This window comes from Saccostrea cucullata, unplaced genomic scaffold, assembly GCF_032062105.1.
Source record: "Saccostrea cucullata isolate Sc308-1 unplaced genomic scaffold, CSIRO_AGI_Scuc_v1 ctg2622, whole genome shotgun sequence".
NCBI classification, from domain to species: Eukaryota; Metazoa; Mollusca; class Bivalvia; order Ostreida; family Ostreidae; genus Saccostrea; species Saccostrea cuccullata.
Window position 1 is genome coordinate 145,476 of NW_026922155.1, and position 15,357 is coordinate 160,832.

The 15,357-nt window shown below is 33.7% G+C and overlaps 2 protein-coding genes across 2 annotated transcripts; both read left to right on the forward strand.

The window, feature by feature from the left end:
• The first annotated feature begins 431 nt into the window (after positions 1-431).
• Positions 432-4,457, forward strand: LOC134261291 (regucalcin-like). Its single transcript, XM_062743735.1, has 5 exons — positions 432-1,164; positions 1,803-1,976; positions 2,098-2,217; positions 2,313-2,504; positions 3,033-4,457. Exons 1-5 carry the CDS (start codon positions 1,008-1,010, stop codon positions 3,251-3,253), a joined length of 864 nt encoding a protein of 287 aa, XP_062599719.1. The 5' UTR covers positions 432-1,007; the 3' UTR covers positions 3,254-4,457.
• Positions 4,458-4,493: 36 nt separating this feature from the next.
• On the forward strand, positions 4,494-13,184 carry LOC134261281 (regucalcin-like). The gene is made up of 6 exons (XM_062743720.1): positions 4,494-4,739; positions 5,215-5,394; positions 5,518-5,624; positions 7,884-7,887; positions 12,465-12,608; positions 12,901-13,184. Exons 1-6 carry the CDS (start codon positions 4,583-4,585, stop codon positions 13,119-13,121), a joined length of 813 nt encoding a protein of 270 aa, XP_062599704.1. The 5' UTR covers positions 4,494-4,582; the 3' UTR covers positions 13,122-13,184.
• Positions 13,185-15,357: the final 2,173 nt, after the last annotated feature.

Here is a 15,357-nt window from a genome sequence, read left to right on the forward strand (position 1 = left end):
TTTTTCTGGCCTAGTGGTCTTTGAGAAGAAGATTTTTTGATGACCCCAGTGACCCTATTTTCGTCTTATCTTGATTATATCCCCTTATGAGGGGACAAGCTAGCCCCTTCATTTAAATAATTTAAACTCCCCTTTTACCCAAAGATGCTTTGTACCAGGTTTGGTTGAAATTGGCTCAGTCGTTCTTAAGAAGATGTCAAAATGCGAAAAGTTTACAGACAGACAAAATGTTATCAGAAAAAGCTCACTTGGGCCTTCGTCTAAGGCTCAGGTGAGCTAAAAATCTTTTAGGACCGGGTGCAAAAAATAGGGCTAACATAGGGATGGTGGGATATCAGGAAATAAGAATACATGTTTTTTTTGGTATTATTATTATTTTTTTTTTTGATTCCCGTATATTTATTTCATATGAAGTTATAAATAAATCATCTCGCAGTCTTTTAGATTGCATTTATTTTTCGATATTCTCTCCACCTGCAAAGAGATAATCTTTATTCAGATAAAGAGGAGAACAAACATTTACATGTGAAAAAGTATTAACCTTTTCTCCAGCTGCGCATTTTACGTGATTTAGCAGACCATTTGACAAAGTATTATCATTTCTAACTATCTAAGGAGAATCGAAGCTAGGCATAATACATATACCATTTTGTAGGGAATGTTTTAGAGATATTTGACATGACTATTCATAAGCCCAACGAATAATCTTATTAGTAGAAATGGAGGTCAAATGGCAATTGAGTGCAAAATTTTATCGCATTTTTGATACTTTTTAATCTTCAAGCTTGATGTATGTTGAAATAAGAAATTTGAAATATACTCAGTTAAGACATGAACTTTTAGATAGTTTAAAAGAAGATAAATTTCCAAAAAGATGATATATAGTTTACCTTTATGCTATCAAAAAATAGATACGGAGATTTTATTTGCGTGAAGTCGTGTTTTACTTGTAACGAGCCCGCGGTCAAATTGACCGGTACGCAAGTGAAGGGGTTAAAGAGTTCAAAATGGCCGTTGAATGTGTGATAAAAAATGCAACGAAAACAATTGGGGAAGGCCCCCATTGGGATGAATTGACAAGTACACTTCTCTATTTGGATATACATGAAAACAGTATCCATAGATTAAATCCAGAGACAAATGTTGCTGATAAAATAAAACTAGGTAAGTAATAAAGTAAGTCACAAGTGTTAAGAGAACCTAATTTATACTTAAAATGACCGTCTTCAAATCTTACTGAAATCCAATTGTTATTGGTGCCCTTGGCCATTTTTCTTACGGTGCAATACTGTATTATAAAATTGTAATGGTTTTTCCATCGTATTACAAGTACACGGCTATGAAAAACTATTCTAAATAATTTAGATATCCATTCTTTAGTCATAGTACAATGCAAATTTTGCAAAATACAGGAATCAAATTTGGACTAAGTTGGGTTTTGTTTTGGTTGTTAATTTCTATTATACTATTACATGTATATGCTATATGTGTACAAGTGCAATACACACTTGAAGGAAATTTTGTACTTACACATATATATCTATACATTGTACATATACATACTAGATTACTAGTATATGTTAATGTTTGTAGCTCCTATCTATTTTTGGTCTAATGTCATATTAATATAAATGTCTTAATTTCCTGTGAGCAGGTGGATATAATCAACTATATCATTTTGAAATTTCCAGGTCTATTTTCAGTCTAATGTAGAAATAAAGAAAATATATCGTTATGATTTCTAGAATGATCAGAAAGCATTCAGATGACCAGAAAGTGCCATTTACTGAATTGTTTTGTAGAGGACACTGTAGGATTTGTGGTACCTGCCAGAAAAGGTGGATTGATTGCTGGCGTTGGTTGTTTTTTGGTACACGTGAACTGGGACACAAAGAAAGTGACGAAACTACACGAGGTGGATAAAGAGACACGCTTTAATGATGGAAAATGTAATCCGAAAGGAAGAGTCTGGACTGGTTTGCCTTTTTTTTCCTCTATCTAACATTCTTCTGACTATTTTTAGAGCAAACGACACTACTCTCAGAAAGTAACTATTATATTAACACGTTTCATTTATCCATTATAGTTTACTTGCAGGAACATATGGAGCAATTGATCCTGACGTCGAGAATATGCCTAAAATTGGTAGTCTATATTGTCTTGACTTGGACGGCAATTATAATATTAATCAGTTCTCCTATCAAAATGACGGCTATTGTTGCAAAATTTGTATTTCAACAATTAAAGTGTATATTTTAAAGTCTTATAAACAAAATTGTAATTAGGAAAAAAGCTGAAGTCATTCATAGTAGGGGGCTTGTCGCTTTACATGCTTTTAAATCTGCGATTTCTTTTTGTAGCTAATCAGAAAGTGATTGTAGACAACGCTGGAAAACCATTGCCAGACTTCGGTTTTCCTGACGGAATGACCATTGATACAGAGGGTAAACTATGGGTAGCATGCTTCCTTGCCAGTAAAGTTGTTCGATATGACCCACAGACAGGTAAATGTTCCTTGTACGATATTAGATGAATTCACTTTTTAAATTGTTCTGCAATACCCAGAACTAGTTAATACCGTAAATCTGGATATTTTTGCTGTAGATAAATTTTTAGCAAATTTGCGAGTTCACTGCATTCGCAAAAATATTTTTCTTAAAAATAAATTACCAATAAGAAAATGTAAACAAAGGAGTGGTGATTCGCAAAATTTTGAAACGCAGAAATTTATCAACACCATTTTGACCCTAATTCGCAAAATAAAATCGACGTAAAAATTTCCAGATTTACGGTATTAGAAAAAAAATGTCGCCTTGTTCGTACTATTGAATGATAATATCAGAAATTACAAGTCTTCATATTTAAAAATTAATCTTTTCTAAAGCCTATGAATAATTTAGTGAATAAATCAGTGTAAGTGTGTGTAAACGTGAGTGAATTGTACATGTGATGCACATATGTGATTATATATTAGTACTGTATATGTAGATATATGAACATGAATGGATTAAATTTTACTTAAACTTCTTTAGGTCAACAACTACATACTGTCAAATTTCCTGCTCTACGAATAACGTCATGTTGTTTCGGCGGGAAGAATTTGGATGAACTTTACGTCACATGTTCCGCTCACGAGGTCTCCGAGGAAGAGTTTCAGAAATACCCATTAACCGGTTCTGTTTTCAAAGTTAAAGGCCTTGGTGTGAAAGGTTCTAAGGCACAGATTTATGAAGGAGAAATCAAAGAGGGTTAAAAAGAGTAAAAGATAGACTTTTCATACAGAGTTGAAAAAAGGAATATACTTGTACTTTTTTGCTTTTATTGAATGTTTATAAATAAGAATTTCTAACTGATTATAAGATTTTGCTATTGGATTCATTTCGGATCTCCTAGAGCAAAACATGAACTTTGCTATTATTATCATATTGAAGGTTGGCGTATTTTATTTAGTTAGCTTAGTATTCGCAGTACCTCTAAGTTTAGTTATACCAGTTATTATCTGCAAAACAACAAGACCAATTTTAATTCACATGCTTTTTCGGTTATCCAGCTAATAGTTACTTTGAAGTTAGAATCATACCTATAATACCCGGTATTATTTTCATGTCCTCCGTAAGCCATTAAATGGTAACTCCAGATTTTTTTCAGTTTTCTGCATAAAAAGAACAAGATAGGCTATGACCCGTTTTTGACCCTTATTTTGAGTGTTTTTCAGAATGATAAAACAGTTTATCCATAAAACGTGTTGTCACCCCTGCCACAAAATGACCTTTTGTTCTAAGTTTTTAAATCTTCAGGGGTGACAGAGAGGACAGAAAATACTGTAGTACAATGTAGGTCAATTTAGAATTTTCTCATTTTAATGCAAATTTTCATCGATTTTACAGCACATTTTGTTTCGGAATACAGATCACAAGCTTGTCTATCTATCAAATTTATAAATCTTATAAACTTGTATCAGATGCAGTTTATTTGTAAAATCTCAGATAGGCAAGCTTTTGGTCTATGTTTTCCGAGATGAGAAAAGTATCTCAAATATGATGAAATTTCCACAGGATTGAGAAATTTCGGGAAAATGTCCAACTTCTGCACCCTCTAGTAGCTTCCATGTAAGCTTTGATTCCAAATAAGGGCTGGTTTTAAAGCAAGCATCATTTGATAAGTTCTTAACTTCAAACTATCAAAATTTACCAGCGTTCTGAATTTTACATCAAATATGGGGCCAGATTTGGTCGTTACCTTACCTTGTCCTCTATCTTGCTTTTGAATCTGATTCTAATGTTACAATACAATATTTATAGTAATTTGCTATCTCTGTACAATTTATTAAACACATCTTGCATGCTATATCCTTAGATACCAGAATCCACGTAATTCTTAGCGATTCTCGTGTATTTTACATGTAGTTTGAGAAAAAGTTTTCCTTTCATCTCGTATAGTCTTTTCTGGGTGACAGTAACATAACAAACAGTATTATTAACGTTATTATCTGCACAGGTGGATAATCTTCACTCAGATAAAGCAAAGAGCAAACATTTACTCTGTATGTGAATCGGTATTAAGGAGTTGTTCCTATTTCAATATGGCCGTCGAATGTGTGATAAAAAATGCATCAAAAACAGTTGGAGAAGGCCCACATTGGGATGACATGACAAATACACTTCTCTATGTGGATATTCAAGAAAATACTATCCATAGATATAACCCAGAGACGAGCGTCGGTGATAAAATAATACTAGGTAAGTAATAAATATGTCATTAGTGTTTAGAGAACTTAATTTTCTACCCGAGATGACTCTCTTCAAACATTGCTGAAATTCACTATTTCTGTTGGTGTCCATGACTTTTCTTATTTCTCTGTAATTCTGCATTGTAAAAATAAAATGATCTTGCCTCGTACCGCAAGTACACGGCTTTGAAAAAAAAATATTGTAAATAATTTAAATATCAATTATAAAGTTAAACACAATTGCAAAATACATATAATAAAAGTGCAAAATACATGGTTAAGAATTTGACTAGGTTGCGCTTTGATTTGGTTGTGAAACACTGAAACTGCTTTTTTGACATTACCATCTAGCCATCCGAGAAGTACAATTCCCCTAGCCCGAAGAGCTCATTCATCGTATTGGCTGAAAAAAGACATCAATAATATAATAAAAACCTTCTGCAAATTATTCATCTCTCACATAATACCGGTAAATTGTTTTGTAGAGGACACTGTAGGATTTGCGGTACCCGCTAAAAAGGGTGGATTGATAGCTGGCGTCGGTCGTTGTCTAGTTCATGTTGACTGGGATACAAAAAAGGTGACCAAACTTCACGAGGTGGAGAAGGGTCTAAAGACACGCTTTAATGACGGAAAATGTGATCCGAGAGGAAGAGTCTGGGCAGGCAGGCATTTAATTATATTCAATATTTTATGTTCTTTTGACTTTTTACAGTGCAATGGGTACTACTCTAGTAAATGTACATAAATTTAACAAGTTTCATTTCATCTGTATATTTTGCTTTCAGGAACAATGGGACCAATTGATCCTGACGTCGAGAATATGCCTAAAATTGGTAGTCTGTATTGTCTTGATCTGGATGGCAGTCTGCACACAATGGTGAAAGATTTAGGGGTAGGAATGCAGGGGTGGTGGAGGGTCTTCAAAATAGACTTGCTTCATTTTAGCGTGGTCAGCATGCGGGTTATCACAATACAAATAAATGACTCGCTTAGCTGACCACGTGACCTTACACCTTCTATCACACGTAATTCATCAACCAAGGCGTGGATCTAAGAATTTTCACATTTTACCAAAATTAATCCTATCGAAAACCTCCAACTAAGTTATCGCATTCAATACATAAATACAATTATTATTCTAATAATTGTTGTTTTATGTATTCTTATGCTTATATGCAAGCTCACCGCAGCTTGTTTTTGCTAATTTTGTATAAGTCAAATAAAACACTTTCATAGAGATGAATAATGTCATTTATTAAAATGACGGTATAAATGTGAACAATTTAACAAACAAGAAGGGGATCAGATTCACAAGCTTTGATTAGCAGTTACGTAAAATATGATAATGTCTGATCCCCCAAAACTGACTAGAAAAAAGTATCTGTAAGACAAGACAATGAAAACTTCATATGAAAAAGTTAGCAAAAAGATGGCACATCAAAACAAAATAGGCCACAAGATGTGACATGCAAGTCACATCCATGTTAGATGTGACATGCAGATCACATCCGTGCCATCCAAGGTGAGCTTGCACACAATACGAATTATTCATGGAAGCAGTTAATCACTGGCCTCTCCATACATTTCGTTTTAAAGTAATGAAATGAAAAATCTTCCTATCATTATTCCAAAATCACGGTTTACACGAAATTGTCATATGTAATACAAAATGAAGGAAGAACATCTAATGATATAATATCCGAGAAATGTTAAGAAATATAGGCATTACTAAGTAATTAAAAGTATGAAAGAACAATAATTTCAGAATAAATGATATAACAATCACAAAGTATTCTATGAGCCAGCAAGCAAGCTAGGTGAAGAGGGGTGTATTTTAATATCTAACAGCAGTTATTCACTGACCTGTCAGTGTGCAAAAGAACATGTTCTTTAAGGTACTATACTTGTAGGAGTAAAACAATACAGCAGTTAATCACTGACCTGTATTTATACTACATTCTATTAGCTGACTATTTATCATGAGTAGAACAAAACAACAGTTAATCACTGACCTGTATTGAACTACCTCCTAGTATCTGACTATTTATTGTTTATAGAACAAACAGCAGTGAATCACTGACCTGTATTTTAAGTACATCCTAGTATCTGACTATCTATCATGAGTGGAACAAAACAGCAATTAAACACTGACCATCATTTGAAGTATCGGTACATTATAGAATCCATTCTAGAATCTGGCTATCCATTGGGAGTAGAACAAAATTTATATGTTTGAGGTCTAGTAATTTAAGCAAACTTAAATTTTGCAATTTCTACCTTGTGATGAGTGATAGTGTCCTTGAGTATGACACAAGGTTAGTGAAAATTTTACATACTCAACCTTGAATTATTTAATTTTCCCTACTTATACTACTTTTAACTGTTTAGTTCCAATTTGTAAATTATAGATTTGAATTAGAAATTGAACAAAATCTTCAACAATCCCAATAATACCTGCAAAACAACTGTTCCTCTTAGAACTGTAGAACCAACTGTGGTATACATTAATTTCATGAATTATTTCCTTTTAATGGAGGAACATACCATGCGGTTATTCCAGACAGTATGAATAAGTTTTACAAGGTGAAGGTTAATATTATTATGATCTTAAGCAAATCGTGAATATAATGTGAACTTCCCAGATTATACTGAATTTTGTAAATAGCATCTAATATCCCTAAAATAAGATTGCATGGAAAGTCGCCTTAATGTTAAACTAGCAAACTTAAAGGTGTTTAAAGTCTTAAAATCTTATTACTAAAGGCATAGTACAGAGGTAATTAATTGAAGGGGTATAATTAGCCTATACCAAAGCCTATTTAAGCAAACGATAAAATATTTTCTTGCAAGATACATAACCTATGATTTTATTTGTAAGAATACTTTGTTTAAGGACAAATTCCTTCCCTATAGATTATGTTTATTATTAAAGACACATTATTTAATTTGTTGCATTAAAGGAACATTAATCCTGATTTTGTCATGTTCAAATTTGTCACATCTTTAATCTTGATTCCAAACAAGATTACTCATTCCTTTGACTGGATAGTCCTAGCATATAGAGTGGATTGTTTACCTGTTGAAGGACATATCCCTCCCATAAGTATTTAAAACTGAAGAAGTGAGAATCCTATCCTTAATTTATTAATAGAAAGGTCAGTTGTAAAAGGGGATCATTTGTGATGTGGATAATTGGAATCTGTAATACAATTTGCTTGCTGACTCACCTGCAAATGTTTTATAAGAAACCAAGTTTCAAGATCTAGCTAGTATGGATGCTTTCTCAACCAACGTTAGCGGATATCCTGGTCATTCAGCTGATCTAGGGCACATCCATGGCAGCACTGCTGCAGTTTTGCTGGCACATACATGTATCTGCATCTTATATAAGGTTATTGCATGGTAAAGTCAAAAAGTGTCAACCAAGTTTTGAACTTTTAAATATAGATATAATATATAAAATTCACGGCATTAGGCACAGCTTCATTTGGTTCCCTAGGCTATGGAGATTATCTCAGTTCCCTCTTAACTGGAATTAGTGGAATGTTATGATGAGGGTTATAAGGATTCTTTCCTGAGGATCTGTGTTCTCACCGATTGTTCGGGATGTATCTACAATGTACTTTAAAGTTAATTTTTTATCATTACTCATCCAAGTACAAAGTGCTCACAAGGGAGGATACAACCTTAAAACTGGGATGCAAAATTAGGTCTACATGAGCAAACAATGCAACAACAAAAGAAAGGAAACTTTCTTTAGAATGAATGTACTATTAATAACATTAATATTAGCTTCAATAGGAAAAACCGTGCCAAAAGTTAGATATGCTTTATAAGACACAATTTGAATGTTATTACGAGCAATTAACAATCAACACTATAAGTAACTTTGACCCAACCAACAGATGTGCTTCATAAGACACCATTTGATCAAGTTGATTGTCATTATAAGCGAATAAAAACAATATGGGTAATTCTGACACAACCATAAACAGATATGATATGCTACATAAGATGCCAATTGACTGTTATTAGAGGCAGTAAATAATCAACAACATAGGTAACTCCGACCCAACAATGAATAGATATGCTTCATAAGACGTCAATTGATTGTCATTATGAGCAGACAACAATAGACACTCTGACCCATCAATAAACAATATAGGAAACTCTGACCCAACAATAAATAAACAATATGGGTAACTCCCAGCCAACAATAGACAATATGGGTAACTGTGATCTAACAATAAACAATATGGGTTACCCGACTCTTCGATAACAATATGAGTAACTCTGACCCAACAATAAATAAACAACATGGGTAATTCCGACCGAACCATAAACAGTATGGATAAATCTGACGCAACAATAAACAATAAAGGTAACTCTGACCCAACAATAGACAATATGGACAAGTCCGACCCAAACAATAAACAATATAAGTAACTCCGACCCAACAATAAACCGAAAAGCTTCATACGACGCCAATTGATTGTCAGTATGAGCATCCAACAATAAAACAATATGGGTAACTCCGACCCAAACAATAAACAATATAAGTAACTGAGACCCAACAATTAACAATGTGTGTAACATCGACCCAACAATAAACTGAAAAGCTTCATACGACGCCAATTGATTGTCAGTATGAGCATCCAACAAAAAAAAAAAAACAATATGGGTATACTGACCCAAAAGGTACAAATCAATGTGTACCAAAACCAAACAAATTTGGGTATACTGACCCAAAAGGTACAAATCTACTGTGTACCAAAACCAAACAAATTTGGGTATACAGACCCAAAGGTACAAAACTGTGTACCAAAACCAAACAAATTTGGGTATACTGACCCAAAAGGTACAAATCTACTGTGTACCAAAACCAAACAAATTTGGGTATACTGACCCAAAAGGTACAAATCTACTGTGTACCAAAACCAAACAAATTTGGGTATACTGACCCAGAAGGTACAAATCTACTGTGTACCAAAACCAAACAAATTTGGGTATACTGACCCAAAAGGTACAAATCTACTGTGTACCAAAACCAAACAAATTTGGGTATACTGACCCAAAAGGTACAAATCTACTGTGTACCAAAACCAAACAAATTTGGGTATACTGACCCAGAAGGTACAAATCTACTGTGTACCAAAACCAAACAAATTTGGGTATACTGACCCAAAAGGTACAAATCTACTGTGTACCAAAACCAAACAAATTTGGGTATACTGACCCAAAAGGTACAAATCTACTGTGTACCAAAACCAAACAAATTTGGGTATACTGACCCAGAAGGTACAAATCTACTGTGTACCAAAACCAAACAAATTTGGGTATACTGACCCAAAAGGTACAAATCTTGTGTGTAACAAAAGCAAACTGACCCACAAGGTACAAATCTACTGTGTACCAAAACCAAACAAATTTGGGTATACTGACCCAGAAGGTACAAATCTACTGTGTACCAAAACCAAACAAATTTGGGTATACTGACCCAAAAGGTACAAATCTACTGTGTACCAAAACCAAACAAATTTGGGTATACTGACCCAAAAGGTACAAATCTACTGTGTACCAAAACCAAACAAATTTGGGTATACTGACCCAGAAGGTACAAATCTACTGTGTACCAAAACCAAACAAATTTGGGTATACTGACCCAAAAGGTACATTCTACTGTGTACCAAAACAATGTGGGTATACTAACCCACAAGTACAAATATTGTGCACCAAAACAATATGGGTATACTGACCCAAAAGGTACAAATCTACTGTGTACCAGACAATAAACAACAAAGGTAACTATGATCCAATAAGTAAATATCTACTGTGTGCCAAACAATATGGGTAACTCTGACCCGATAAGTACCTATCTACTGTGTACCAAACCAATAAACAATTAATATGCCAATGAATAACTTTGACTCAATAGGTAAAACCTTGTACCAAAACAATAAACAACTTAAGCAACACTGATCAAATAGCTACATATCAACTTTTTATCAAAACCATAAACTTGAAAGAGTAATACTGATCCCATTAGTACATAATTATAAACTTTGTACAATGTACTAAAATAATCAACCACTTGAGTAACACCGATTCAATTTGTAAGTATCAACTTTGTATCAACAGTTTAAACCATTAACAACACCAACCCAATAAGTACATAAATTATCCACTATGTACCGAAATGATAAACATCTTGAGTAATCATGTAAATATTGTCTACACCAACCAATTTAGTACATATATTTTGACTACATATTACATGTACAATATTCATTCAATATTTATCAATATACAAAACATGAAATGTTACCTATAAACTTTGTACCAAAACTGATCAAACAATAACGGGCAATTCAAGAAATACCACAGTATAGTAACTATTTGAACTATGTATATAAAGCTTAGTCCACAACCCTTAAACTCCCAAGAGTGAAAATGAGATGTTGGTACCTGTATTAACATGATTACAATACACATTTCTCAACTAACTGTACAAGATAGCTGACATTACCTATCAGATGCCTGTTAAGGAGGGACAGTGTCTTAACGATGCTGCCTAGCTGTTTTACATCATGTTGAATGCAAAAACTTGAAATATGCAGACTATGATAGGTAATTCTTGTAGTTCAACAAAACTAAATAACTTTGCATAAAGTTGCTAACTTAAAAGCTTACACCATAGAGCATGATAGAGTATATATGATTTGAGTATTAAACAATGCCTTTGAATAAATGAAAGTGATAACTTGTACAGAAAAACTATTTGGGAAACCCCAAACGCGTTATGTATAATTGTAAATCACTTATATTTAGTAAACATAATACTGGCCTTCGTCCTCAATTACACGGGAAGGCAAACTCTCTTATGCACGCGGAGAAGCAGCACAGGTGTACGCCGGCTGGACCTAAAACGCCCAAGTCGTTGAGGTTCAGGGTCTCCCGCTGTGGCCCCAGCTGTGAAATAGCGATGCTTGCAGCAGATACTTGCAGGATGTTCGTTATCTATCACAACTTTTTGTTGATCAAACTCTGTGTCCACTGATCATGGAGATCGATATAGAGATAATAATCATTAAAGGTATCCATTTGTTTCGTTCAACCAGTAACAAATAGCTTACTTTGAAATCCTTTCAAAACTCAGACTGTAGGAAAAAGTTCCACGTCTGATGTCGCAATAAAGTAGCTCCATAAAATATGTTCTTCTCATGAATATCTGCTCATAAATAAAGTTCATATCGGCAGAAAATTGCACCAAATGTATCATACAGTAATCTGGTAATATATATGATAACCCGCGCACATATTATGTACCACCGCATCACTAAACAATAAACCAGAAAATCCACACGTTCTTGTAAACGGCACTTTATAACACGGACAATATTTTGTTCCTTTCAATTCTTTGGAATTTCATCTCGACAGAAAGCCAGGGCACGTTCAGCTAAGTTAAACAATCACAGACGTTGTAACAAATCTTCAAAATAGACTTGCTTCATTTTAGCGTGGTCAGCATGCGGGTTATCACAATACAAATAAATGACTCGCTTAGCTGACCACGTGACCTTACACCTTCTATCACACGTAATTCATCAACCAAGGCGTGGATCTAAGAATTTTCACATTTTACCAAAATTAATCCTATCGAAAACCTCCAACTAAGTTATCGCATTCAATACATAAATACAATTATTATTCTAATAATTGTTGTTTATTGTAGCTAATCAGAAAGTGGTTGTAGACAACGCTGGGAAATCATTACCAGACTTCGGTTTTCCTGACGGAATGACCATTGATACAGAGGGTAAACTATGGGTCGCATGCTTCTTTGCCAGTAAAGTTGTTCGATATGATCCAGAGACAGGTATTATCCTTTGTAAGATATTGATATTTAAAAAATTTAATATTCACCATTCAATTGTTCTGCAATACGCATGCAGTACTTCCTAATATTCACAAAATATTTCGCATTGCTCATACTATTGAATGGTAATATACAAGAATTACAAGCCTATTTATATTGAAGAATTAATCTTTTCTTAAGCCTGTGTGTATATACAAGTGAATTGTATATATGATGTACATTTACGAGTATATAGTACTTTATAATTATGTACATACATGAACATGAGTGGATTTTACTTTAACTTCCCTAGGTCAACAACTTCAAGCTGTCAACATCCCTGCTCTAAGAATAACGTCATGTTGTTTCGGTGGGAAGAATTTGGATGAACTTTACGTCACATGTTCCGCTCACGAGGTCTCCGAGGAAGAGTTTAAGAAATACCCATTAACCGGTTCTATTTTCAAAGTTAAAGGCCTTGGTGTGAAAGGTTCTAAGGCACAGATTTATGAAGGAGAAATCAAAGAGGGTTAATGAGGGCAAAAGATGTTTTGTGCAAAATTTAATAAAGAAATATTCATGCATGCATTCATTGAACGTTTAACGTATTTTTAATTGATTATGAGAGTTTTATTTTCTCTTTAGCCCCCCCCCCCCCCAAAAAAAATGACGGTAGTGTAGAACCCTGCAGAAAATAGACCATAGCGTAAAATTTCTCCAAACGGAAGAATTGTTCTAAAGAAGAACCACATTATTTTGTTAAAATAACATTCTTATCATTCAAAAATTGTACATGCAGAATATTGATAGTTTTGTTTGTTTTGTTTTTTTGATTCGGTGCTTTTTTTAATATCTATTTTCCAGAATACATAGAAAACAATAGTATTTCGGAGGTTAAAATACTCTTGAATCAGGTCATTTTTTTGCCAGTCGGTCGGAACCAACCAATTTCTAAAGATGGTCTTGCTAGCTGACGGTTTTAATATTATACACATAAAGCCATTTTTGACACTGAATTGTTTTAAATTTGTATTTTCCCGTTTACCTGAACATGACATGAATCAAATGGCGGATGAGACCAGTCGACAGGGGATTCTTACTCCCCAATGGCACCTGATCCCACCTGCAGTTTTTTGACGTCTGTGTTTGTTCTGCTTAAAATCGGTATTTATTTTAATGGAATTTTTTAGCTCCACTACAGTTCGTTACCTCCATATTTCATGCATAATGTGTTAAACAGGTCGGAGAGAATACTCGAAATCGGGTATTATCCGCGAAATCGCGTATAATACTCGATATTAGAGTATCGTTGAATCCGCGAAATCGGGTATAGGAGATGTAATCACCTAATAAAACTTAAACAATGGGATGGCGCATGTTGCCGAGTTAACTTTCATATAGATACACATGTTTTCTAAAGGTATCACTAGCCAAGTAAGAATTTGGGCGTCAAGATTAATGCGCTCGGGACAACAAATACCAGTGGAGCTCAGTACATTTCATGATCTGCACAAAGAAAGGCGTTCGATTTGCTTTATATTTTTCCTTATGTTGAAAGTATATGCATCTTCCTAATATTCATTCCCAACACAACAGAATTGTAAAGTATCAGAATTCGGGAATTTATAATAATTCCACATCAACACGACAAACATGAACAATTTGTAAATAAATCAAATTATACGGAAACACATTTCACACACCAGATATAATGCCATGTATAAACAAGGGATTGTCTATCGTATCTAATTATGCGTCATTAATTACTTTCACATTCATCTTGTGCATAAAATCAAATTTATTTATGAATGTATAAATAATGTAATGATAAAAATGTCTAAAATTTCGGCTGAAAGAACCCTCTTTCTCTTTTTTGAAAATCTTTTCTTTTTTTATTTATCATTCAAACATATCTGCAGAATATGTCTTCAACATTTTAGCAGAGACAGTGATAGTTTCAGGAATACAGCTTATGAGAGAACATAATTGTTGATCGTTTAATTTCGCTAAGTCATCAATATTTTACCATTTCTTGGCGACTTCAAAAAGGGGGGGGGGGCTAAAGGCTTCTTGACCACCTCTGACAAAACAACCTCGACTGTGTTCTACATTGGTCCAAGAGACCTCTCTTTGAATGTCACGGTCGGTTAAACTCGGTCATATATTTTTAATCGAAAGGGAAGATTTATTCATCAAATAAAAATCATATACACTGTAGGTAAAAAAAAGCAACCTGTTATTTTCTAACACAATATGAGACTACAAGTAACTAGAATTTTATTTTTTAAACACATTTTTTCATTATAGATGAGTATTAGGAAAAATTATTGCCATGAGTAATACATATCATAGATAAAATAACTAAAAGAAAACTGATAGCGATATAAAAAAAACAACATAGAATGTAAAGAGGTATAATTTACCCTGTCTATCAAATAGTATAATAAAGAAAGGAAGTGGCTACGATTTTTATGAAATTTTAATGTCCGATGAGGAATTATATTCCCAAAAAGTAAGACAAGAATTTCCAAGGCAATTGAACACTCCATTATTTCAGTTTGTTCATTAACATGTTCATAAATGTAAAAACTGTAAGAAATGTGAAAACTTGATTATGTAATTCATATTTCAATATGACTGTACCTCGATCTATATTGAGAAATTCAATGTATTATAAGCTCATGAAAAGATGTACACATTTGACTTTTATTTATACCCCCCCCCCCCAAAAAAAAAAACAAAAAAACCAAGAAAATCCTGTTCATATGAC

Bases quoted from the DNA above. Each gene is read 5' to 3' on its own strand.
- LOC134261291 (XM_062743735.1), top strand. From the start codon at position 1,008: ATGGCCGTTGAATGTGTGATAAAAAATGCAACGAAAACAATTGGGGAA. The intron at 1,977-2,097 runs GTTTGCCTTTTT...GTTTACTTGCAG, and splicing joins GAAAGGAAGAGTCTGGACTG to GAACATATGGAGCAATTGAT. The intron at 2,218-2,312 runs GTTGCAAAATTT...CATTCATAGTAG, and splicing joins CTATCAAAATGACGGCTATT to GGGGCTTGTCGCTTTACATG.
- LOC134261281 (XM_062743720.1), top strand. From the start codon at position 4,583: ATGGCCGTCGAATGTGTGATAAAAAATGCATCAAAAACAGTTGGAGAA. The intron at 4,740-5,214 runs GTAAGTAATAAA...ATTGTTTTGTAG, and splicing joins CGGTGATAAAATAATACTAG to AGGACACTGTAGGATTTGCG. The intron at 5,395-5,517 runs GCAGGCATTTAA...TTTTGCTTTCAG, and splicing joins GAGAGGAAGAGTCTGGGCAG to GAACAATGGGACCAATTGAT.